Here is a 26,872-nt window from a genome sequence, read left to right as displayed (position 1 = left end):
CAGTGCTCTCTTGAAGCTGCAGAATAGCTACTGAGACTTTAATGTCCATGTTAGAGACCTAAAAAATGGCACATTTCTCTATGTGATTCTTTTTTAGGCCTAAAAGAGGCCTTGAATCCATTCAACCCTAATGTATTCCCTCCAAACTATCACATATGGTGTTAGAGACCTACATTGGCAGTTGCTTATTACATGGTATGATTTCAGACACCTTGTGAATTTCCCCTCCCCATGAAACTGTCCCACCCATACTTTCGTTGGGCATTTACTTTGTTGAAGACCCACTATGTGCCAGGCACTGCTTTAGACAGAGAAGAGACAGCAGTTAACAAAATATATTCAATAAAGTATCTGCCTCCATAGGACTTACATTCTGAGGGCAGGAGCTGGTGAACAGAACAAACAGATGAGATCATAATGGACTGTGTTAATAGCAAAAAGGGAAGAAGAGGGTGACATGGGAATAGCTGGAGGAAGCCACTTGAGAGGGTGGGCAAGAAGAGCTTGCTAAGGAGTTAATATTTGAGCTGAACCTGAAGCATGAGATGCTTGTGGCCAGGGTGCCAAGTGCTGGAAGAGACCTCTTTCTGCCTAAGGCCTTGAAGGATTATCCTTGAAGCTATCATGCCTCATTTGTTTTTCTATTATGAGGAGGTTTAGAGAAGGCAAACAGCTAAAGATGCTAAGTACCCGGTGGGGAATCAGCACCAACAGCGCACAGTAGCTCAAGGAGGGGGGCAGAAGTGGGCACATCCCCCCAAAATTCACCTACCACACAACCTTGCCTAGTGTTGGCATGTTCATTCAGCCATCACATACTCTTCTGCATTATTTTGTGCACCTAATTTTATGCATGATGGATTAATTACTGAGTATGATTGCCCACTGTGGTGGGTGCAACACCCATACCCTGAAAGGTTGACCTGAGGTCACGCTGAGGGGAGGCTTGGGACCTGACTGGAAATGACTTGGATCATGGGAGAGAGCTAAGGTCAGAGTGAGAGGAAACAGTGCCAAGTAGGGCTGGGAAAATAAACAGAAGGCATATGGTCAAGAACGAGTAGATGTTCTGGGAGCCAAGTTGGGGGTGGGAGTGGGGCACTGAGCAGAAGTTGGTGCCCTGAGGAGACCAGCCAAGCCTTGTGGCATGGGAATGAGCTCTGGGTCATTGAAATTATTTTCAGAGCATGGACCAAGCCACCACCCACTGTTTGAAACAGATGGACATTTAAGCAAATATAATCAGCTACATTTCTGACCATAAGAAGAAATGTATGCCTGTGTGTGTGTGTGTGTGTGTGTTTAGGTCCTTAGCCTTTAACTTTCTTTATACGCAACTGAATTTCATATCTGTGAACATCACAAATGCCACCGAGAACTGTTTTAGAATTCAAAAATTTCTTCATTCTTGGGATAAAAGCCAAGTTTCCAAGTCATTTCAGGGCCATAACTATTGACTCATTAATTCCGAGTTTGAAAAAATCAAAACCTATATATACTGTTTTGAAAGTTGCATTTGTGTCGTCTCCTTACAGTACTGTGGGCAGCCCAACTAAGGAAGCACCTCCTGAATAGTACCTGATGGGCCTGGCATGGATAATGATGAGGCTGTTAAAATGGAGGTAGATCTTCAAGGCTAGCTATAGTATCTCCTTTTGCGTGTGTGCATCTTTCTCTTTAAAAAAAAAAAAAAATAGTGCCAAGTACTGGTACTCTTGTACAGTTACTATTACTTTTTTTAAAAAATAGTACATGGTGATATGACAAGAGCAAATTGAATTGTTTTTAAAAGTAACAGTTAAATGGTAAAAGAGATGAGCATCTGGAAGAAGTATTTTCTGTTCATTCTCTCTGAGAGGTGGCAGTTACTAGCTAGAGCTTGGACCTCTGATTGTCATGCTAGATGAAACTTGGTGCTCACATTAAGAGTGTTATCATTAAGCATCATCATCATTAAGTGGTGGCTGATACTGAGGAGCACATTAATAATTGTAATGGTAGTCTGCCTAGAAAAGCCTGATAAAACTCCTGTTGGATCCGGCATTTTCCTAAGCAGCCTAGTATCAAAGTTCCTTAGGTTGTTTTTCTTCACCAGCTCCACCTTGTGAATAGCCTGATCTCGAGAAAATATATCACCATATCATCGTCACGGCGGCCGGCCGTGTGCTGATGTTCCTCCGTCGTCCTTGTCTGAGGTCGGAGCTGCGTCCAGCTCTGCTCCCGAGGAGGCCCTTCCCCCAGCTGGTGGAACTCTCCAGGGAAGGCCGTGCTTGGAGGAGTTAGCCTTGCCTTGTCTGTCTCATCCCATAGCAGAGTCCCAGAGCCTCGTAAAAATAAAACAGATGCACATCTGCCCGCGGCGGCCTAAGTGTGTTGTTATTACCTGAAGACCATAAATGACCTCTTCAATTCTCATCCCAGCCCTACAATCCATTCAGACATCATTCATTCCACAAGTTAAATGGAAGCCTTCGGACCCAATTTTAAAGGAAATTCAGTGCTGTTTCTGTGCGGTGTCTCCAGGGAGATTTCTTCTTGTCTGGGTCTGTCTCTCAGAGATCCCCTCTGTAACGCTGGCTTCCCTGGGTCCTGATCCCCCTCCTCAAACAAATACTGTCTCCCTGCCCCCACGTTGCAGGTCACAAGTAAAGAGAAAGTGATGAATTGAGAATTATCTGGAGATAGCCTTTCGTCGGTGAAATGTTTAAGTCCTACCCCTCACGGTATTGAATCTAGAGAATGAATTATGCACAGCTGAAAAGCGGGGAAGTTTCTGGTTCAGGGGACACATTTACGCGTCACTCCCTGCTGATGCCCAGTTCATTATGAGGGACAGCCACAGGAGATTTCACATCCGTCTTTTGTTAGGGAGGGAGCCAGGAAGGAGGCACTCAGGCTGAATCTAGTCGTGTTATTACAAGGCTTTTCAAAGGAAAACTCACTCATTTAAGTGACTGCTGTGGGATTGAATCTCTTTGGTCCCCTTCAGATGGAGTGGACAACATAGATTCTAACGCAGAAGTGGTCTTGGAGAACAGCTTTGGGGATTTCTTCCTTTGGCTAGTATGGGATCTGCTGCTTCAAAATATTTACAGGTTATTATAGAAAGATGCCACTTGTAAGAGAAGAAAATATTCAGTGTTATATCAATGATTGGCTAAATCTCTTTTTAAAATCCTATAGTTAAAAAATAAATAAATAAATAAAATAAAATCCTATAGTTGTGGGGCGCCTGGGTGGCTCAGTCAGTTAAGCATCTGTATTCAGCTTGGGTCATGATCCCATGGTCCTGGGATGGAGCCCCATGGTGGGCTCCCTGCTCAGTGGGGGGGGGGGGGGGTCTGCTTCTCCCTCTGCCTCTGCTGTTTTCCCTCCTTGTGTGCGCATTCTCTCTCTCTCTGTCAAATAAATAAAATATTTTTTGAAAAAAAGAATAAAATCTTATAATTGTGAATGCTTTGGAGTATTTGCAGAATGGCCATTTCTGCTAAAATGACAAAATTATTTCTGAGTAAAAAGCTGTTTGCAAATCTGTTTGAAATAATGTACCCTCCCCCCCTTTACATGGTAGGTAGGAGCAGGCCAACCTTGACAGTCTTCAAAAACTTGAGGCAAAGAACACCATGTGAGATAGGAACTAGAAGTGAGGCCTTGACCTGGACCAAGTGTAAGTCCAATCACTGGTAAAAACAAACAAACAAACAAACAAACAGGTGTTCTTATGGCTCACAGGTGCTTTTTCTACCTTGGCATGTATGGAGAAATGGTACAAACAACTTCTGAGGCATTTTGAAAGGAATGCTAACACCTGGTCAGCAGGACATGGCTTCCATGAAGCACTGACACCTTTCAGTATTACTGAAGAAACCACTTGGGTAATGGATTGTAAGGACTTCAGAAATCCTTATGTGCCTAAACTCATGTTTCTCAGGTGAAAGAAAATCACATCATTCTTTGTACCTCTTCTCCAGGCCACTCTTTGTTTTCATTTATGAGAATCTGGGTAAAGGGTGGATTGCATGGATTTATCTTAGACTGGTAGAGGGAGATTCTCCTAGTTAAGGGGGAACATGTTGAGAAGAGAGACCTGTTAATGAGAGCAAAGACAGGCACAAATCTGGGTATAGTTGTCAGATGTCAGACATCTGTGTGTGAATGGAGTGTATTGGCAAAGGGTGGGTTGAAGTTTCAGAAATTTTGTGTCAAATGTTAAGTTTCCAGTTGCGTGCAGGCTCCCTTAGGGAGTGGCATAAAGAAGGTAACTTACGTCAGGAAGGTATTTTAAAGGTTCAGCTTCAGAATGGGGTAAATCTCAGCCAAATGGGGCCTCCTTAGAGTGGCAGACAGTAGTCAACCACTTATGGAGGGCTGTTCTTCTACAGATGGTCGTGTCTAAACTTGGGAAGCCTGGCAAACTCAGACGTTAGTTGTAGGGGGAAGAAATCAAAATCCAAATAGGTTCCACATGCCTCATTCCCAAAATTAATTTCTCAGATTCCTCTCCTTATAGCCGCACACCCAAAACAGGACCAGAGCCAGGATCCTGGGACACCTGGCCTGTGGCAAGCCTTACCAAAAGAAACACTGTTTCCTTCAAAAGGAGTGAGTGAAAGCGTGAAGGGAGGAAGTGAGGAAAAGTAGCTGCTTCCCTCGGACCCCCATCCCCCCAGAGGATGGGAGGGAGGATGGCTATGATTTATTTGTAAGGGTTAGGGTGGGGCAGAGAGGCAAAATGAGTTACATAAGAAATAATTTCAGAGTAAACCTTGCACGGTGCATGGTCTCTTTATTCTGTAGAATTTGGAATTACTTACCTTTCTTAGCCATTAATTTTTCTTGACTGAGTCTTTGGAAATGAGTAAACTTAAAAATTAGTATATTAAGGGGCACCTGGCTGGCACAATTGGTGGAGCGTGTGGCTCTCGATTTTGGGGTTGTGGGTTTGAGCCTTATGGTGGGTGTAGAGATTACTTCAAAATAAAATCTTTTTTAAAAAATTAGTATTTTTGGGATCCCTGGGTGGCGCAGCGGTTTGGCGCCTGCCTTTGGCCCAGGGCGCGATCCTGGAGACCCAGGATCGAATCCCACGTCGGGCTCCCAGTGCATGGAGCCTGCTTCTCCCTCTGCCTGTGTCTCTGCCTCTCTCTCTCTCTCTCTCTGTGACTATCATAAATAAAATAAATAAATAAATAAAATAAATAAAAAATAAAAGTCTTTAAAAAAACATTAGTATTTTGAAATTTTCTTAACTGAAGCATAGTTGATGTGCAGTATATTCTACTAGTTCATGTGTACAACAGTGATTTAACATACATGGTGAACTGATCCCAAGAAGTCTACTTACTTTGTCACCTTACAGAGTTAATACAACGGTTATTGACTGTATTCCCCCTGCTGTACATTACATCACCCAGAATTATAACTGGAGACTTGTATCCCCTGATCTCCCTGCACTCATTTCACAGACCCCTTTCCCTTTCCCCTCTGGCAATTGCCACTATGTTCTATCTAGGAGTCTGGGTTTTGTTTTTTTAGATTCCACTTGTGAGTAAAATCATGTGCTATTTGTCTTTCTCTTTCTGACTTCACTTAGTGTAAAACTCTCATTGTCCATCCATGTTGTCACATGTCACAAATACCAGGATTGTCTTTTTAAGGCTGAGTAGCTTTGTGTGTGTGTGTGTGTCACATCATCTTTATCCATCATTTATGCGCACATCGTTTTCCATGTCTTGGCTATTATAAATAATACTGCAGTGAACATAGGGGTGGGTATATCTTTTCAAATTAGTGTTTTTGTATTCTTTGGATAAACATCCAGAAGTGGAATTGCTGAATCATATGGTAGTTCTATTTTTAATTTTTTGAGGAACTCCATACTGTTTTCCGTGGTGGCTGCACCAATTTACATTCCCACCAGCTGTGAGGATCCCTTTTCTCCACATCCCCACCAACACTTGTTAGTTTTTGTCTTTTTGATGCCGGCCCTTCCAAGAGGTATGCAGTGATATCTCATTGTGGTTTTGATTTGCATTTCTCTGATGATTCATGACATTGCACACCTTTTCACATGCCTGTTGGTCGTCTTTGTGTTTTGGGAGAAAAATGTGTTCAGATCCTCTGTCCATTTTTTAATAGGATTAGTTTTGTGACTGAGTTGTATGAGCTCTTGATACATTTTAGATATTAACCCCTTATTGGATATATAATTTGCAGATGTCTTCTCCCAGTTCTCATTTTGTAGATGGTTTGCTTTGTCACGCAGAAGTTTTTTAATTTTCCACAGTTACACTTAGTTACCTTTGCTTCTGTTGCCCTTGTCTCTGGAGTCAGACCTGAAAAAACATGAAGACTGTTTTTTTTTTTCTAGGAGTTTTATGGCTTCACATCTTAAATTCAAGTCTATAAATCGTTTTAAGTTAATTTTTGTGTATAGGTAAGATGTTGGCCTAGTTTCATTCTTTTGCAAGTAGCTGCACAGTTTTCCCATCACCATTTATAGAAAAGACTGTCTTTTCCCTATTGCACATTCTTGTCTCCTTTGTCAAACTAATTGATCATACATGTATGTGTGGGTTTATTTCTGGGCTCTTTATTCTCTTCCATTGATTTATGTATGTTTATATCAATACCATACTGGTTTTTTAAAAGATTTTATTTATTTATTCATGAGAGACACACACACAGAGAGAGAGGCGCAGAGACACAGGCAGAGGGAGAAGCAGACTCCATGCAGGGAGCCTGACGCGGGACTGGATCCCAGGTCTCCCGGATCAGGCCCTGGGCTGAAGGCGGCGCTAAAACACTGAGCTACCAGGGCTGCCCCAATACCATACTATTTTGATTATTATAGCTTTGCGATATAGTTCAGAAGCAGGGGGCATGAGACCTCTGGCATTTTTCTTCTTTATTTATCAAGATTGCTTTGGCTTTTTGGGGTCTTCTGTGGATCCATACAAGTTTTTATATTCTAGTTCTATAAAAAAGATGCCATTGGAATTGCGTTGAAGCTGAGATTGCTTTGGGTAGTATGGACATCTTAACAATACTTTTCCAATACATAATCACAGAATATTTCTCCATTTATTGGTGCCTTTTTCAGTTTCTTTCATCAATGTCTTATATGAATTATTTTAATCCCTACCTTCAGGAAGATGAAGAATCCACATTTGTCAGGGAAGGCTATAATTCCTCCCCTGCCTTCCTCACAACATTCTTTCAAGGATCAAAATGGGAGCATGAAATCACTTTAAAATAATAGAAAAATTCCTTGTGTTATCCAAACATTTCTGAATAAGCAGGGGCTAGTACTTTTACCTTTGTATTGTAATCTAGATTGACAGCCAAGAAATTATAATGAAATCTTAGGATTTTAGAGTGTGTCCACAACAAACTAAGGTGATTAAATATGCTTTTACCAGCCTTGAGTTTAACATTTGGAAAAAGATCAATTTTCTTCTGTGAACTATTTAGTCACCTAAATACTTTAGACTCGAATGTATTGAAGTTGCATCTGTAGAAAAAGTGGGAATTGAAGGAATTAGGAAGAGAAAAGCATGAAAGGCAGAGCAGAAATAGAACTCTTTTTGTGCCTTGGGGCCACCTGACTTGCTAGAAGGAAGAGCACCAGCCCTTCTGCAGAGAAAGGGCCTGGACCCAGCACTCTCTCTTAAAATCAGAAGGCATTGTGCATTTGAATGGGATACTAATAAAGGGAGCAAAAAACAACCACAAAGCGCAATGAACTGCAAGTATCTTGGGAAATTTGGAGGAAGGTTGATAAGAATATTCTAATCAGCACAAATTGTAAATAGAAATTAACTGTATTGGTTCCATTGCTATTAGCATGAAGTGTAGGTATGGAAATCTATTTAATGTGTTATCGTTTTATTTAAGAAAACATAAGAAAATAGAGGCACCCGGTTGGCTCTGTCAGTAGAGCATGGTCTTGAGGTCATGAGTTCAAGCCTCACGTTGGGTATAGAGCTTAACAAAAGAGAGGGAAAAAGCAAAGAAAATTTAAAATCTTCCTAACCTTTATTCACTCACCTTCATCTTGGTCTGCCCTCCATTCTGGTTTTCCCACAGGTCCCCTAAAGCAAGTTGCTCTTATTGCTGGGGTTTCTGGAAACTGCAGCTGTGTTGGTTACAGAGGGGGTGTGGTAGAGGTTAGAGTGGTGAGTCTAGTAACTAATTAACTGGAGTTTTTCTAAAGCAAAAATCAGGTGCTATTTAAACGTTTATAATGGTCTTCCTAACGTAATGAGCTCCTTCAAGGCACATAGTACTTTACCTGCCTTCTTGAGCTGAATGTAGGTTTAGATATGGAAAGTGTGTTGACCTTAGGTAAATGTTATCAGTAAAGACTCAGAGGAGAGTGTGATTGATTGGCAAAACCTCCAGCCAATGAATGACTAGCTTCCCTGTTCTCAAGGATTTCTTAAAAGCAGTTGTAACTGACCCACCTGTTCCTTTGTCTACACTTCTGTTAGGAAACCACAGAACATCTCTACTCGCTTCTATAGGGATTATCTCTCTAAATCGCAGGCCTGATCGGATCTCTCCTGCTTTGTGTTTAGTTGTTTTCAAATCATCTAGACAAAAAAATTTCATCCCAATTTGGCTGGATGTCATCTAGCACAACTCTAGGCCTTGCAGCCTCATCTTGCAGTGATAGATTACATGGTAGAGCAAACTCTTTCCAGTATTGCCTGAAGAAGAAACCATCAGAAGAGTACATCAGCTGCCAAAAGTTTGCCAGCAAATGAAAATTACTGCAGGCAGTTCAAAATGTTCTAAATTTTGAATTATCTTTACTAAGATTTTTATAACATTTACATAGTCATATGTTATTAACCAGATACTCAAAAACCTTTACAAGTGTAGAAAAGCAGTAACTGTGGTCCCATTATCTGAAATGCCAATACCATGAGTTTTTGTGTTGTTTTGTTTTCAGGTCTTCAGGGGAAGAGACTTTAGAGATGAGGGTGCTTTTGGGGATAGATAGATATTTATTTTACATTTATAAAAAAAAAATCTGTGGACACCTGGGTGGCTAAGTCAGTTAAGTGCCTGCCTTCAGCTCAGTTCAGTGATCTCCAAGTTCTGGGATCAAGCCCCACCTCGGGCTCCCTGCTCAGTGGGAAGCCTGCTTCTCTCTCTCCCTCTGCCTCTCCCCTCCTCATGCTCTCTGTGTTTCTCTCTCAAATAAATAAACTCTTTTTTAAAAATCTTCACTTAGCACAGTAGGTAGAAAGCAGATTTTTATTGTTATAGACATAATAAGCACTCCAAACATAACTCTTTTTTAAATATATAGGTTTTTGTATAAAATGAGATTTTTCTGTCCTATATAGCCATGCTTAAAAATATTTATTTCTAAATACCATTTGTGACTAAACAAATAAGGAACCCTTGGAGAAATAACTGGTTCTACATGTAAGGCAAGAAATGTCCAAGTTGGGCCTGGGATATTTTGTCATACCAGAAAGCAAAGAAGTGATCAAAGACTACTGGGACCTTGTCAGAAGAACTAAAAAACCATCTTAAATAAGTTCTTGCAAACTTACCCCCAGTGGAGATATAAACTGTGGTGGGTTGAAATGTGAACTGAAACATACTTGCTATGAGTTCATAATTATACTTCAAGAATAACCTCATTAGTAATGTTTGGAGAATATTAAAGAACTACCTCATTATTTTGAAAAATGGTAAATACAGCAAATCAGACATCTGCCCTGTCTTTGTTATATTACCAGTACCTCAGAAGGGAAACTTCTCTTTGTAGAATTATTCTAGGTGATAAATCAAAATAAATTATAGTATATGACTCTAAAGTCTCTAAAGAATTGGTGGATCTAAACAAATACCATTAACAGCTAACAGTATCCCAAAGGGAGTCAGACATAGGTGTCTCCTGATGGAAGTTCAAACGCTGCAAGGTAGTCCTGCCTCCAAACCCCCAATTAGAACTTGAATCCTATCTGGCCTGTAGATCAAATGGCCTATTTATAGGAACAGAAAGGACAGAGGAATATGTCAAACCACACCAATGGGATGCAGTGACCAAAATCCAGATTGTAGAAACTGTACAAGGGGATCCCTGGGTGGCTCAGCGGTTTGGCACCTGCCTTTGGCCCAGGGTGTGATCCTGGAGTTCCAGGATCAAGTCCCACATCGGGCTCCTTGCATGGAGCCTGCTTCTCCCTCTGCCTGTATCTCTGCCCATCTCTCTCTCTCTCTGTGTGTCTCATGAATGAATAAATAAAATATTAAAAAAAAAAAGAACTCAGTTCCTTCAACAATAGTAAAAAAAAAAAAAGATTGCAAGGAAAATATTAGAAATGGAGAAGAAATCTATAGATAAAAGAAATTTATAGTACATATCAAAGAATCACAGTATATGAACCTTATTTTTCCAGATTCAAACAAAAAAATATAAGACATTATAATGCATATTTGATATTAAATTATTTGGGGGGGCACCTCGGTGGCTTGGTTGGTTAAGCATCTGCCTTTGGCTCAGGTCACAATCCCAGCATTCTGGGATCAAGCCCCACATTGGGCTCCCTGTTCAGTAGGGAGTCTGCTTTTCCATCCCTCTGGTCTTGTGCTGTTGCTCTCTCTCTCTCTCTCTCTCTCTCTCTCTCTCTCTCTCAAATAAATCTTTTTTAAAACTAATTTTATTTTGGGACGCCTGGGTGGCTCAGCAGTTGAACATCTGCCTTTGGCTCAGGGTGTGATCCCAGTCTCGGGGTCAAGTCCCACATCGGGCTCCCTGTGAGGAGTCTGTTTCTCCCTCTGTCTATGTCTCTGCCTCTCTCTCTCTGTCTCTCATGAATAAATAAATAAAATCTTATTTTTTTTTTTAATTTTTAGGTGTGATAATGCTATTTGAGTTTTTTTAATGGCCTTATCTTTCAGAGACAGATACTGAAATACTTGTAGGCAAAATGATAAAATGCTTGACACTTATTTCAAAATAAACTGGCTTGGGGAATGGAGAGGATTTGGGGCAGAGACTATTGACTAGTATAAATGGAACAGGATTGGCCAATATCGATAACAGTTGAAGCCAAGAAGTAAACACAACTGGTTTTTTATGTATTGAAAAACTTTCAAAGTAAGTTTTATATAAACGCAATTTTTCTTTTTCTTCTTTTTTTAAATGCAGTTTTTCAAAATAGAAATTGATACACACATTTTACATAAAATTATGCAAGTAAGGTACCTGGGTGGTTCAGTGGGTTGAGCATTTGCTCTTGATTTTGGCTCAGGTCATGATCTCAGCTTCATGAGATTGAGTCCCATATCTAGCTCTGTGCTCAGTGGAGAATCTACATGAGCTCTTGTCCCTCTGCTCCTCCCCCTGCTTGTGTTTTCTCTCTGTTGTATTTATAAATAAGTACATAATTTTTTAAAGATTTATTTCAGTATTATATGCATAGAATTAGTAAAGTTGCAGTTTCAACCAGGTTTAATTTTTTTTTTCTCCCAGTGTACACCTGTTAGAATGACCAAAATCTAAAACATTGACAATATCAAATGCTGGTGGGGATGTGGAGCAACAGAAACTCTCATTCATTAATTGCTGGCAGGAATACAAAAATGGGTACAGCCACTTCGAATAGACATGACAGTTTAGTAACTTCTTGTAAAATTAAGCCTACTCTTATCATACATCCCTCTTTGGTATTTACCCAAATGAATTGAAAACATATCCACACAATAACCTGCACATGGATGTTTGTAGCAGCCTTATTCATAATTGCCAAAACTTGGAGGCAACCAAGATGTCCTTTATTAGCTGAGTGGTGCATTCAGACAGTGGAATAGTCAGTACTAAAAAGAAATGAGCTATCAAGCCATGAAAAGACATGGAGGAACCTTAAATGCACATTACTAAGTGAAAGAAGCCAATCTGAAAAGGCTACGTGCTATATGATTCCAACTGTATGGCATTCTGGGAAAGGCAGAACTATGGAAACCGTAAAAAGATCTGTGGTTGCCAGGGATTGGTGGGAGGAAGGTATGAATTAGCAGAGCAGAGAGGATTTTTAGAGCAGTGAAGCTGCTCTGTATGACACTACAGTAGTAGATACATGCCATCATGTGTTTGTGACAACTCCTAGAATGTACAACACCAAGAGTGAACCCTAATGTGAACTACGGACTTTGGGCTATGATAGTGCATCAGTGTAGGTTCATTGATTGTGACAGATGTACCAGCTGGTGTGGGGTATGGATACTGGCAGAGGTTGTGTATGTGGGGAGAAGAGGGTATGGGGAAAACTCCATACTCACATTAAATTTTGCTGTGAAGAGCTCTAAAAAAGTCTGTTCGAAAAAGGGAAACCAGTTATACAAAACTATAGATAAAAATATTTTAAGCAAGACTTTTTCTGTATGTATCACCCTGATGAAAAGTTGGGGAAAGGTGTCATGCAGTGGTCAGAAGAAATATATTAATTAAAGGGAAGACTCGTGCATTTAGGCAGTACATATCTCTCAGATTATTCAAATGTTTTTATTTATTTTTTTGTGAAGACTTCGTCCAAGGCTGTTAGAGCTAAAGAATGCTAGGTGAGGATTTTTTCCTTATGAAACCTGCATGAAGCCTGTTTCAAAAGTGGATGTTCTCCGAAACTGATTTTTAAAAGTTGGTAGCTTACATAGTTTGCCTGCAGCCCTGCTTACCTTCTGTGAGTAGGGGGTTGGGGGGCACATTGCTGCATTCAGCATTTGTATTAAAAACCTGCTCTGTGTCTGAACTTAACTAGTCACCAGGTGTATACAAAGAATAAAATGGAAAAAAAAAATCCCTGCCCCCGTGGAGCTTCTATCCTAGGTCTATGAGGAGAAAAAGAATAGGAGATAAAGATGATGCCTCCTTGATGAAGCAGATAAGGGCATGCACCTCACAATTGTCTGGGGAATGGTCCTTGTTGAAGCCACAGCAGTGCTAAGGCCTTAAGAGCAAGTGAGCTTGAAGAATTCAAGAAACAACCTGGAGGCTGTCCTGATGGAGTAGAGTGAGGTAAAGGGTAGTAAGGAAAGGTGTCAGAATATATGAGGCCTGCTAAACCTTGGTAAGAACTTTGGATTGTGGGATCCCTGGGTGGCGCAGCAGTTTGGCGCCTGCCTTTGGCCCAGGGCGCGATCCTGGAGACCTGGGATCGAATCCCACATCGGGCTCCCGGTGCATGGAGCCTGCTTCTCCCTCTGCCTGTGTCTCTGCCTCTCTCTCTCTCTCTCTCTCTCTCTCTCTCTCTCTCTCTGTGTGTGTGTGTGTGTGTGTGACTATCATAAATAAATTAAAATTTAAAAAAAAGAACTTTGGATTGTACTGTAAGCTGAGTAACCATTGGAGGATTTTAAACTAAGGAGGGAAAGCATCTGGATTTTGTCAGTAGAATCACTCTGGCTGCTGGGTTGAGAATACGTGGTGGGGGGCAAGAGTGTGCATTGGAAGACCCAGGAAAAGACTACTGCATAGCACCAGGTGAGCATTGACCAAAGTTTGAAAATGCTTTGAAGGTAGACCCAATAGAATTTACTATTCATCAGATGTGGTGGTGAGGGATACCAAGGAGGCAAGAATGGACTTGGTGTTTCTAGCCTTTGCAACTGGATACAGCAGAGGTCCCATTTACATCTCCAAAGAAGACTACGCAAGGGGCACTGTTGGCAAGTAACGAAAGTATGATAAAATTACATACAAAGATGAAGGGTAACTCCAGTGCATGCTGTTATAGACCTGATAACTTTTTAATACCACACATAGATTTACAGATGACAGTGAGATGAAGTTAATGTGAGAAAATAGGTTATCTCAGAACCTTAAAAGCATTGGAGTCCAGCGGAGGGAGATGTAGTACTGCGTGCATACATGAAATTTAAATGTATCTTAGCAAATATGTGGAAGAGAGAAGAGAAAAAAGGCTCAACCAAAGCAGACTTTTTCCATCCCTTAGAGTTCTGCCAAGGATCCTGACCTTGAATAGGATCTTTTATGTTTTGGAGTTAATATTTTCCTTGTTTGTCTTTTTCTAGTTGGGGAATGGCGGTCAATGTGTATTCTACCTCGATAACCCAAGAAACTATGAGCAGACATGACATCATCGCATGGGTTAATGACATAGTATCTTTAAACTACACAAAAGTGGAACAGCTTTGTTCAGGTAACAGATTCTTTTTTTAACTATGTGTCTACTTAAATGTTTACTGCTTATCTTGTTGAATGTTATTTTATGAACTACAGATGATACATCTTAGGAAAAATATTCATCAGTATTGATACATGATTAAAGGGGGAAGACTTAGGTATAATTAAAGAATGTGATCATGGGCATCACTGCACCCCCTTCTTAAAGAAAAAAAAACCTTCCTACAGGAGAAAATTCATTCTTTTTCACGGTTGATAAAGTTCTTTCTGTTTTTGCTGCATCCTGTCTCCTCAATTTCTCCATCTCTTCTCATACCCCCATGCCTTACTCCTACAAAATGCTCCTTGTTCCCTACAGACTACCTTTTTGGATCCCATAACTTTTTTTCATGCTATCTTTGCTGAGAAGGTCTTTCTTCTTTTCATTTGTGTCCAAATCTCATTCACACTTAAAAATTCAACTCTGTTGTCACCCCTCTAAAGAGTTTCCCAGATCTCCCAAGACACTGTGCCCACTCTTCCAAAGTAGCACTGAACCATGCTGTGTTAGAAGGTCCAATTCCCACTCCCTTGAAGGCACCAGAAGTCCTTGAGGACAGGACTGGGTCTTATTCTTGGTCAGATGCCTACAGTGGCACCATGCCTGGTAGATCTGCAAGGAATGCATATTGAGTTTTTTTTTTTAAATGATTTGACTTCAGTGATAAAGTAAGAGCATGTTATAAAAACATGCCACTGGTAAAGTAATTCATTCTTAGAGTATTTATCAGAGAAACTGTCTTCCTTTGGATATAGGAAGTGTTTTCTTCTTGTGAGCTTATAGGTAAGAGATTTCTTCTCTGGTTCTGACATGGAAATGGTATTGGAAAATATTCCTGAAATGTGTTCATGTTAAATTCCACAAGACATGACAGCTACAAGAGACTTGGCAGATTGAGCTGCTGCAGTGGTGTCGGTACAGTGGGACAACTTTCTCTGGTCGTTCCCAGGGGATCATGCATAAAGAGATTTCATGAAGTCAGAATTTGGAAAGCCCCCAGCAGCCCCCCTCAGATAAGCCTGAGTCCAGTGCCCATAAGTGACTATATTCTCCTTTGTCTGGTGAAGTTTTGAGAATAGACTCTTAGAGGACAGACTTCCGTTACTATTGACACCTCTTCTCTCAGGATGATTTGTCTCCCGAGGAACACGGTGAGGTTGGCTAGAACCAAGGCATTACCTCACTCACCCTCCTTGTGCCCAGGCCACAAACCTAAGTCCTGTGATTTGTGAGGTCAATAATGGAAGCTCACCAACCAGTTCTTTGCCCTTGAGCACAAGCTAAAGAAAAGCTGGCTTAGACCGTGATGATTAGCAAGGTCTATATCATTGGCCTATTGACATAACTCCAGCAATGACTATGAGAAACAGCGCCTGTTGTTTTATCTCATTCAACTGCATATCTCTACCCAGCCCTATTTTATGGAACTGTTCTTGCTGTGCATTCTAGAGCACTCCAGTATTTTACTTTTAATCTGCTGGGAGTTAAAAAAACAAAAACAAAAATAAAAAAAAAACAAACCCAGAGCTTTCTGTTAGCAATTCCTTTGTTAATAGCGCATATCCCCTCAATACCGTAATTGTTTGTAGTTCCACTTTTCCACAGTGCCTGATATATTCTGTTCCCTCAGAAATGTGCATTTCGGGAGGAATGAAAATCAGTTTGCAACTGCTAGGGGCAAAGACAGAAATGTGGATCTTACTCTCAAAGTGGGTGTATGCACATGTGGATAAGGGGAATGGGGATTGGTTATCAAGAAAAGAGATGAGACACGGGGGATCGTGGGAGAAAAAGAAAAAAGAAAAGAAAAGAAATGAGATGAGAAGGAAGGAGTACAGTGGTAAAGGAGCCCATGAACAGCTTTCTCTGTAATAAGCATAGAGGGTTTGTGCTAGCAAAAGCAATGGAAGGCAATTAGGATTTTTTAAGATAAAGTAGTAATAGATGTAATAAATGTTGAAGTTATATATTTTTTTTTCTTTGCAGATCTTTCACATGTCTAATAAGGCAAATTCAGCAAAATTTTAAGCTACATTTGTGAAATATTCTTGTACAGTTATCTTAAAGCATTGGTATAATTTTACAACCATCTGTAGCTATGTTGCTATCAAGCGTGGTTTGATGAAACCTGTAGAAACCATTTTGATCACTACTGAACAGATAGTTTGTGTTAAAATAACTCACAGGCTACCTATGGTTACGAGGTTGATGATTCAGAAAAATAGATTTAAAGGTTCCTTTCTGCTCTGAAACAGTTTTTTGCTCAAAAAACTATTGTATAGAGATTAACATGGTTTTTGGCCTAAATCATGTTAATCTGTGTAGTACAAAGACAGGTCTTTAATTTTAGGCAGTAGTTTCCTCAAACTGTGGACCATATGCATTTATAATCTCCTATGGGGCTGCTTAAAAATGCAGATTCTTAGGATCCTTGACTTTCTAAATCAGAGTCTCTGGATATGAAGCCTAAAATCTGTATTTTAACAAGCACCCCAGGTACTTTTGTGCTGTGGCCAAGAGCTTGCAGTGCATTTTAGAGAAACCCCAAACCACTAAAAATGAAGTAAGAATATCCAAAACCTATTGGGCACAGTTTCCTCATTCATAATTTAGTCTGTGACTCTTCTCTTCAGCAATGGCATTTAGCAGGAAGATGCTATCTTTCTAGTTATTTATTTATGAGTTTATTTATTTATACCCTTCATTGTTCTAGAAGACATTTAAAGCAGCTAGGACAGTGCTTTTAGGATAAGAACAAATAATGGTGACTTAAGTGATTTCTCCGGCTTCTAAGTAGTCAAATTCTTGGATAATATTTTTTTCTTCAAAAAAAATATTTTTTTCTTCAACCTCTATTTCAATTACTTCAGTTTATTGTGTGTGATTGTATTTTAAGTATGCTGTGGGAAAAAAAAAGTATGCTGTGGGAAAATACACAAAATAACTTCACGTATTTAAACTGATCTTTTTCCTTATTCAATACCATTATTTCTTTTTGCTAAAGTCTTATGCTTTAATTCTGGCAGTTCCCCTGTGGCATTTTTCCCCATTTACATTATTTTCTATTTCTTTATTTCCTGCTAAGAGATCTCCCCCCAGCTGATACTAAAAGTAACATCAGCTTTTCTTTAGCTCATAGAGAAGTTACACTACTGTTTTCACATTTGTCTTCCTTTTTCTTCAGAATTCTTTGCCTTTATAGAACATTCATCTATATACAAACATTTTAAAAGCTCTTTAAAAGAGAGGTAGTGTGAGAAGGCCTGACTCGGAGATAGATTGCAGTAAGTTGCAAAAACAATGAAAATGACTCTTCTTTCCTGTTATTTTATCCCAAGGATGTAACCTTATGAAAATTTCCTTTGAACAGTAAATATGGGTCATAGAATCATAGGCACTTTCAGTTTGCATTCATTTCTGTGAAAAGCAACCTTTACCTTTCAGGTGAGAGATTGGGCTTTATAAATAGAAAGCAGTGTATCGGTGGATGTGAACACTGCCTATAATAGCAGGATACTGTACTGCTCACCCAAATCTGTTTTAAAAATGAATGGGGGGGGGGAATAAAAATGAATAATACTGTGGATTTCCCATAATTGAACAGGGATTGAATCACATAAAATGCCAGATTGATTCAGCTTCAAAATAATTGTTTCTAGTTTAAGTGCTGGTAAAATTGCCAGTGCTCTTTGTGGGGTGAGATACTGCATGTTTACTTCAGTACCAGCTCAAACCAGTGACTATAAGGTACTCAAGATGGAGGATGGGCAGCATGGTGCTAAAAATCCATACCAAACAGCTTTAACAACTTGAGATACCATGTTAGAGATGACAGAAAAGGTAGCAGATCATATGGAGAGGAACGGAAAGAAATGGAAAGAGGAATTTGATGGGGGTGGAAGAAATATACCTTTCCTTTTTCCTCTGTACCCCTCGTCCCCTATTCTAACACACCAAATATTCTTTGAAACTTTTGGCATCTGTTTTTCTGTGTCCCCATCCTCTCCTGCCTACTTGGGATCTAAGCAGCAAAGCCACTGGGTCTGCTGCTGAGTCACTGCCTGGGCTTGGCCAACAAGCTCGAGATCACTGGCTCTCCCATCCCTCCAAAGCCTAGCGCAGACTGGCCTTTCTCCTTCCCAACCACTCCACAGGACAAGCAAACCGCGGACTTATTACACATGCAGATACAAATTGGATGTCAGGTGGGCACTGCCTGGACCCTCACTATGCTGGTTAACAGCTCAGCTATCTTCCTGAGCATTTTAGTATTTTTAGTAAAATTTAATTGGAATTAAACTTTTTTTTTTTTTTTGGATGGAAAATTTAGGTATTCTTTTCACTAGCTTAAAAAGAAAGAAACACGATCAGTATTTGATTCAATTTCAATTTGTGCTTCTCCAAATTGTTTCAAGCTCTGCCTTGGATCAAGTTTCTCGTATTTTTTTTTCTCTCGGGAAAGCTTCTAGATTCAGCTGGTCATATTGCAGTTACTGTAGTCACAACTCTGGGTTCTTGATGGCTCTCTGGAGGTGGGCTTCACAGAAACACTCAGGGGTTCACAAAGGTGTGGCTGTCTGATGCCCCGGGGCTTGTGCAGGTGCTGGGAGCCTAGCAGAATATTCTTTGTGATCATTTCTGGCTGCAGTCTGTTCCTGTTAAATAGGTTAATCCCATCCTAGTGTGATGTCCCCTGTGTTTTTTTTTTCTTCTGTCTGCAGAGACCTCTTTCAGAAGGACAGGTTAGTGATGAAATCAGCTCAGTCTAAATTTAGTAGACCTCTTGTTGGCTCTCTTGAACTGAAACCAAGTAAGGATGTTTCATCAGTGTCTGTCAGTTCAAGACCTTACTTAGTTTTATAAAGTCAGATTGTTATTTGCTGTAAGAAAGTTAATTCCTCTTGGATTGTGTTACTATGGTTATAGATGTAATTATATTATAATGGAATATTATTCATGTTTGTGATGTATTATGTAGAGAGGTAGGATTTTTGTTTGGGGTTTTCTTTGGTGACAGGTTTTTTCTCTAGTTTTATTTTAAAATCCATTTACTTGTTCTTGGTATATACCAACTAGTTGAAGAGCAAGGGGGGAAAAAGGAAGTTGAGTAGTGGGTGGAGTGGTCCAGCCTCAAGTTTAATCACTACAGTGGGCAATTATACTCCAGTGTCCCAACTAACATGCAGAATGAAAGGGAATTTGTTTTTTGAGCAGAATATGGTATATGGTAGGCTTTTTTTCCCTTCTAAATTTGTTTATTTACATATATGTTTTTAAATTCTTTATTTAAATTCAGTGTAGTTAACATATATTGTATTATTAGTTTCAGAGTAGAATTTAGTGATTCATCAGTTATGTATGTATAACACCCAGTACTCATTGCATCAGTGCTCTCCTTATTACCTATCATTCAGTTACCCTTCCCCTCCAGCAGCCCTCAGTTTGTTTCCTAGAGCTTAGCATCACTTGTAGTTTGCCTATTTTCATCTTATTTTTCCTTTCCTTCCCCTGTCTTCATCCATGTTGTTTCTTAAATCACATGAGTGAAATCATGTGGTATCTTTTTCTCAGACTTATTTTGCTTAGCATGATATCCTCTAGTTCCATCTACATTGTTGTGAATGGGAGGTTAATTCTTTCTGATGGCTGAGTAATATTCCATTATATACACAGACACACACCATATCTTCTTTATCCATTCATCGATCAACAGACATCTGGGTTCTTTCTATAGTTTGGCTATTGTGGATATTGCTGCCTTAAATATTGGGGTGCATGAGCCCCTTTGAGTCACTATGTTGTATCCTTTGGATAAATACCTAGTAATGCAATTACCAGGCAGTAAAATAGCTCTATTTTTAACTTTTTGAGAAGCCTCCATACAGTTTTCCAAAGTAGCTGTACCAGTTTGCATTTCTACCAACAGTGTTAAGAGGGTTCCCCTTTCTCTGCATCCTTGCCAATATCTGTTGTTTCCTGACTTGTTCATTTTGGCCATTCTGAGTGGTGTAAGGTGTATCTCATTGTGGTTTTGATTTGTATTTCCCTGATGCCAAGTGATGTGAAGCATTTTTTCATGTGTCTGTTGACCATTTGTATGTTGTCTTTGGGGAAAAGTCTGTTCATATTTTCTGCCCATTTCTTGACAGGATTTTTTGTTTTTTGGGTGTTGAGTTTGTTCTTTATAGTTTTTAGAGACTAGCCCTTTATCTGATAAGACATTTGCAAATATCTTCTCCCATTCTGTAGGTTGCCTTTTAGTTTTGTTGACTGTTTCATTTGCTGTGCGATACTGAAAATAAACATAAGTTGGTGATTTTGTTTCTGTTGTGCTTTTTGTTTACTTCATTTTGTAATCCTAATACCCTAGTGGGGAAAAAGTATGTATGCATGCACTCACCTTCATTGATCAAACTGCCCCTGTAAGTTTTGTGGGTTTTTTTTTTTTTTTGTATATGAATGATACATCTTTGAAAGCAATTAGCATCTTCATTTAGTTCATTACTGTATTTAGTTCTGATAATCAGTTTAGTTTTATTTGTGCCTTTATTTGGCACATGTGAATTGTGCCTTTCCTTGGACTGGGCCCTAGGAACCCAGATAAATAAGATAGAAGTCAATCAGAGAAAGATAATTATCATATTTCATTCATGTAGGAATTTAAGAAACAGAGGATCATTGGAGAAGGAAGGGGAAGATGAAATGAGAGAGGGAGATAAACCATACGAGACTTAACGCTAGTAAAAGAACTGGGGCTTCCTGTAGGGAGAGGGAATGAGATAACTGGGTGATGGGCATTAAGGAGGGCACATGATGTAATGAGCACTGGGGATTATATACAACTGAGGAATCACTGAACTCTACCTCTGAAACTAATAATACACTATATGTTAATTAATTGAATTTAAATTTTAAAAAAGACATGGTCATTGTCCTCTAGGAGCTCAGTACAGGTTGTAAAAGACTAGAGACCACACTGTGGTAAGTGCTGCTTTGGAAAAGCTTTGGGTATACAAAGGACAGAGGAGGGAGAATCTGTGGAGAAAGACCTTCTTTCGGGTTCTTTGGGAATTGGGTGGGTGCTGCCTGGATGACTTAGAATAGCCATAGTTTGGGAAAGACCACAGAAATCCTCCCTCTTGAGTCAGATAGGGTGACAAGTACATAAGATAATATGTGTTTTATTAGGTACAGCCCTTAAATACATGAAGCATGTTGCCTTCTCTCAGAGAAATATAGTTTTTCTTCATGATCTCATCATATGAGTATGAGAAGATTGATTTTACTCTATTCAAAGCAACTATGCATAAGGATATTCTCAGGAAACCATAGAATTGCTCATTTCTTTGTGAGAAATGGAACAAAATTTTTTTTTTAAGTTTTACATATTTGAGTAATCGGCACACAACATGAGGCTTCAACTCAGGACTTTGAGATCGAGAGTCACATGCCCTTCCAACTGAGTCAGCCAGGTACCCCACAACAAATATTTTAATTCCATAAAGCCAATCCTTTTTTTTTTTTTATAAATTAATTTTTATTGGTGTTCAATTTACCAACATACAGAATAACACCCAGTGCTCATCCCGTCAAGTGTACCCCTCAGTGCCCGTCACCCATTCACCCCCACCCCCCACCCTCCTCCCCCTCCACCACCCCTAGTTCATTTCCCAGAGTTAGAAGTCTTTATGTTCTGTCTCCCTTTCTGATATTTCTCACACATTTCTTCTCCCTTCCCTTATATTCCCTTTCGCTATTATTCATATTCCCCAAATGAATGAGAACATACACTGTTTGTCCTTCTCCGGTTACTGTGGCCAAGTTCAAAAAGGGTGTTGCCTGAGTTCTTCTCTGGGATTTTGATGGAATCTTGTCTCACATTTAGATCTTTCATCTATTTTGAGTTTATCTTTGTGTATGGTGCAAGAGAGTGGTCCAGTTTCATTCTTCTGCATGTGGATGTCCAATTTTCCCAGCACCATTTATTGAAGAGACTGTCTTTCTTCTAGTGGATCGTCTTTCCTCCTTTATCGTATATTAGTTGAGCATAAAGTTCAGGGTCCACTTCTGGGTTCTCTATTCTGTTCCATTGATCTATATGTCTGTTTTTGTGCCAGTACCACACTGTCTTGATGAACACAGCTTTGTAGTACAACCTGAAATCTGGCATTGTGATGCCCCCAGATATGGTTTTCTTTTTTTAAAATTCCCCTGGCTGTTTGGGGTCTTTTCTGATTCCACACAAATCTTAAAATAATTTGTTCTAAGTCTCTGAAGAAAGTCCATGGTATTTTGATAGGGATTGCATTATACGTGTAAATTGCCCTGGGTAACATTGACATTTTCACAATATTAATTCTGCCAATCCATGAGCATGGAATATTTTTCCATCTCATTGTGTCTTCCTCAATTTCTTTCAGAAGTGTTCTGTAGTTTTTAGGGTATATTTTGAGAACCATTTGAATGGTAAATGGTTCTCCAACCTTTTATTTTCAGGTTGTAGGTGTCCTTCTGTCTAAAATGAGTCTCTTGTAGACAGCAAATAGATGGGTCCTGTTTTTTTATCCAGTCTGAAACTCTGCGCCTTTTGATGGGGTCATTAAGCCCATTCACGTTCAGAGTTACTTGAACTTCTTCTTAAAGGGGAGTTTTAAGAGTCCCCCTTAAAATTTCTTGCAGAGCTGGTTTGGAGGTCACATATTCTTTCAGTTCCTGCCTGTCTTGGAAGCTCTTTATCTCTCCTTCCATTTTGAATGAGAGCCTTGCTGGATAAAGTATTCTTGGTTGCATGTTCTTCTCATTTAGGACCCTGAATATATCCTGCCAGCCCTTTCTGGCCTGCCACGTCTCTGTGGAGAGGTCTGCTGTTACCCTAATATTCCTCCCCATGAAAGTCAGGGACTTCTTGTCTCTTGCTGCTTTAAGGATCTTCTCTTTATCTTTGGAATTTGCAAGCTTCACTATTAGATGTCGAGGTGTTGAACGGTTTTTATTGATTTTAGGGGGGGATCTCTCTATTTCCTGGATCTGAATGCCTGTTTCCCTTCCCAGATTGGGAAAGTTTTCAGCTAGGATTTGTTCAAATACATATTCTGGCCCTCTGTCCCTTTCGGCGCCCTCGGGAACCCCAATTAAACGTAGGTTTTTCTTCCTTAGAGTGTCATTTATTTCCCTTAATCTGTCTTCATGGTTCTTTAATTGTTTATCTCTTTTTTCCTCAGTTTCCCTCTTTGCCATTAACTTGTCTTCTATGTCACTCACTCGTTCTTCCACCTCGTTAACCCTCGTCGTTAGGACTTCTAGTTTGGATTGCATCTCATTCAATTGATTTTTAATTTCTGCCTGATTGGATCTAAATTCTGCAGTCATGAAGTCTCGTGAGGCCTTAATGCTTTTTTCTAGAGCCACCAGTAGCTGTATAATGGTGCTTCTGAATTGGCTTTCTGACATTGAAGTGTAATCCAGATTTTGTAACTCTGTGGGAAAGAGGGCTGTTTCTGATTCTTTCTTTTGAGTTGAGGTTTTCCTTCTAGTCATTTTGCTCAGTGCAGAGTGGCCAGAAACAAGTTGTATTGGAACACGGGGGAGTATCACTGGTCCCTCTAGCTGGTCTTCTGGGGGAGGGGCCTGTTGTGCTGATTTTCAGGTGTTAGCACTTGGGGGAGCTGCTCTGCCCCTGCCTGCTGCAGGGCTCAGCGGGGGTTGTTTACCCCTCGGGCCCCAGGAGGAACAGTCGCAGTTGCTATGGCAACTCTGGAAGCCTGGATTCAGCCTCCGCAGGAACTACGGGGCTCGGGGCTCTCGGCTCTCCGTCCGCAGGGCCTGGAGGCTCCGGGGCGGGGCCGCTGATCTGCTCAGCTCAGGGCAGGAGCGTCCTCGCTGTCTCGGGCCCTCCCGGCCTCTGCCTGTTCCGGGGGAGGCCGGATCCTGGGCTGTGTCCCGGCGCCCTGTGCTCCGGGGCCTGCTCTGTTGGATTCGCGCTCCCGCCCCGCAGCCCCCTCCGCGGAGCCGCCGCCCGAGCCCCTCCGAGCTGCTCCGGTCGGTCCCTCCGTGCGCGCTGCAGCCCTTAGGGAGCTCGGAGCACTCCCCTGCGCTCGCAGGTGTCTGTTAGTGTCCCCGGGAGCCCGAGGGCATCCCCGCCCTCCTGGGTCCTGCTCCAACTCCCTGCGAGCCCCTTTCCGCCCGCCCGGGAAGGTTGGTGCAGCTCCTGCTCCTCCGGGACGGGGCTCTCCTGTGCTGGGGACACTCGCCCCGGCCTCAGCCCGGCTCCTCGCGGGGCCCCTCCCCCTCGGAGGCCTTTTGTTTCTTTATTTCTTTCTCCCCGTCTTCCTACCTTGATAGAAGCGCGAACTCTTCTCACTGTAGCATTCCAGCTGGTCTCTCTTTACATCTCAGGCCGAATTCGTAAATTTTCAGGATGGTTTGAAGGTTATCTAGGTAATTTGTTGGGGACAGGTGATTTGGGGACCCTGCTCTTCCGCCATCTTGCCCCTCCCCCCCATAAAGCCAATCCTTAATGATAACTGCTTAAGTCCCTAACTAGGGATGTGACTCCATTAATATTTTTCATAGGTACAGATCTATAAATGTGGCCTTTCTTTTCTTACTCAGTTCTTCTGTAGTCCTTCACAGGTAATGATGAACACCATAAAATAGGGGAAATAGGCTTGGAAAATGTATCACATAGAATGTGATTATTTTATTGGGGCAGGATTTATACTTAACAAAAAAATCAAGGAACATGTAATCACAATGAACTAAATATAGTACCTTAACAGAAACAAAGCTAATTAATGATACATTATTAGAAGCTCAAATGATACCTTTGAGAATTCTCAATAAAAATCACAAAAACTCTTAATAATTGTATACATTTGTACAAAGCAATCCCTTAAATTTTAGACTTCAATATTTTCCCTTAACTGGGAAAATTCACAGGTGTCATAGATAAATGTCATCTTCAGGGTTCTAAGTATATTACTCATTCAGAAACCCATTATCACACAAATTTCTTGGATTCAGGTTCTTTTTTCTTCTAATCTGTAGCAAGACTCTGCTGAGTTTTACCTGCTCAAAAACTATGAATGGTCCCATGGTTACGAGTCGAGAGATAAACACTGTTGTACTGTGGATGGGTTCAGGTGATGAGTCTGGTATTGATGGAGTATAGGGCCAAGACTACAAATGCACTTCAGAAGCCGCAGCATTGACTCCATCAGCTGTACTGCCTGGAGTTCTGACTCCAAGGTCCCAGGAATCTCAGTGAAGAGTTGGGAGACACCAGGCTGGAGCCCAAGGACATGATGGATTTTAGGACTCATTTGTAATTTATAATTCTAACTTCAGAAACTTTTAGAGTCCCTTCTCTTTTGATTTTGTCAGAGTAAGCAGAGATGCTTACTTCTAAAGCATACATGTTTATTTTGAAATTATTCATCAAGATCAAATAAGTATCTTAAGGGGGAAAAAGTATATTCCAATATATTGAGTTCTGATTTTTCTAAAGATGTCATTTACTTTATGTGATGGATGTATTCCTTATAAAACATGATTTTGTATTCATACTGCTTTTTCTTTTCAGTTTAAATCATCTAGACTTTAACAGGAAGAGTATAAAATTGGGGAAAAACAGTCATTTCCTTTCATAAATGAACTTGTGATTACTTAAGCACCTCATATGTTTATCTGGGGAAGGACTTCAGGCCTGGAGAAGCCCTCGGATGTTTTTCAGTAGATAAACTGGAGGATCTCAGGAATGTGTTCATAGCCTTTCTTTGCTAGTAGGAGACCAAAGACCTCCTTTTGTTCTTTGGTTCTTTGCCCTTTGAATCTAAAACATGCGTTTTGGAGATTCACATTTCATATATAAAACAATCCAGTTCAATCCTATTCACTTTTACAGTTCTGATTATTTTAATCAGGCACATAATACATAGTTTTATACTTGAGAGGCATAATAATAATGTTTTAAGGTCTCAGCTTTTATATATTGCTTTTTACCATTTTCATTGTACTTCTATGTGTATTTACTTTAATTCTTAGAACAGCCCTGTATGGAAAAATAGGAATTTTTAATTTGTATTTTATATAAAGGATAAAAGGTCAGGGAAGCCAAATAATTGACAGCTGACACTAGGACTGGGGTCTTCTTGGATCACAACCATATGCCCTCCTTACCATGTGTATGACGGCTGTGGGTATGGTAGATGGCTCACTGTGTGCACACGTTTGATTTTTTTTTTTCATATCCATTAATCAAGAACCCATTGAACATCTCTAGGATGTTAGGTGAGGAGGAGTTAGAAGTCTGTATCCTCATCCTTACATTACCACTTAAAGAAATGAGATGTGTCTGGTCATTCTTTTGATGACGGGGGTGTGACCCAGTGGTCTCACCAAGACCTTTCTTACCAAAGGTAGTGAGATGCTAATAGAAACACATGGCACTTGCTCCCAGTCTTAGAATGATTTTTCCTTGCTCTACTTACTGAGGATGAGGGTCTTCTCTACCTGTTCCTTTTGTTTCTTCTCCTGCTCTGAGTTCTTTCCCTCCAAACAAGACAAGGTGGCTCTGAAATTTTACACACCACCCTCCACCGGAAGAGCCGTTCAGCTCTCTCAGAATGATTCATGGCTAGTGAAGCTGTAGCCAGGATAATGTCTCCTTT

The 26,872-nt window shown here is 40.4% G+C and overlaps 1 protein-coding gene across 6 annotated transcripts in view; it reads left to right on the top strand.

Moving 5' to 3' along the window:
• Window positions 1-26,872, top strand: part of MAPRE2 (microtubule associated protein RP/EB family member 2) — a 153,966-nt gene that overhangs the window by 75,190 nt on the left and 51,904 nt on the right. For all 6 annotated transcript variants that reach the window (XM_055324167.1, XM_055324166.1, XM_055324164.1 and 3 more), the window contains one exon: window positions 14,053-14,180. In XM_055324167.1, coding sequence (XP_055180142.1) covers window positions 14,053-14,180 — 128 coding nt within the window. The remainder of the gene's footprint in view (window positions 1-14,052; window positions 14,181-26,872) is intronic.

The sequence above is a fragment of the Nyctereutes procyonoides genome, unplaced genomic scaffold (assembly GCF_905146905.1).
Source record: "Nyctereutes procyonoides isolate TBG_1078 unplaced genomic scaffold, NYPRO_anot_genome, whole genome shotgun sequence".
Lineage (NCBI taxonomy): Eukaryota > Metazoa > Chordata > Mammalia > Carnivora > Canidae > Nyctereutes > Nyctereutes procyonoides.
This window is presented reverse-complemented; position numbering and strand designations above follow the sequence as displayed.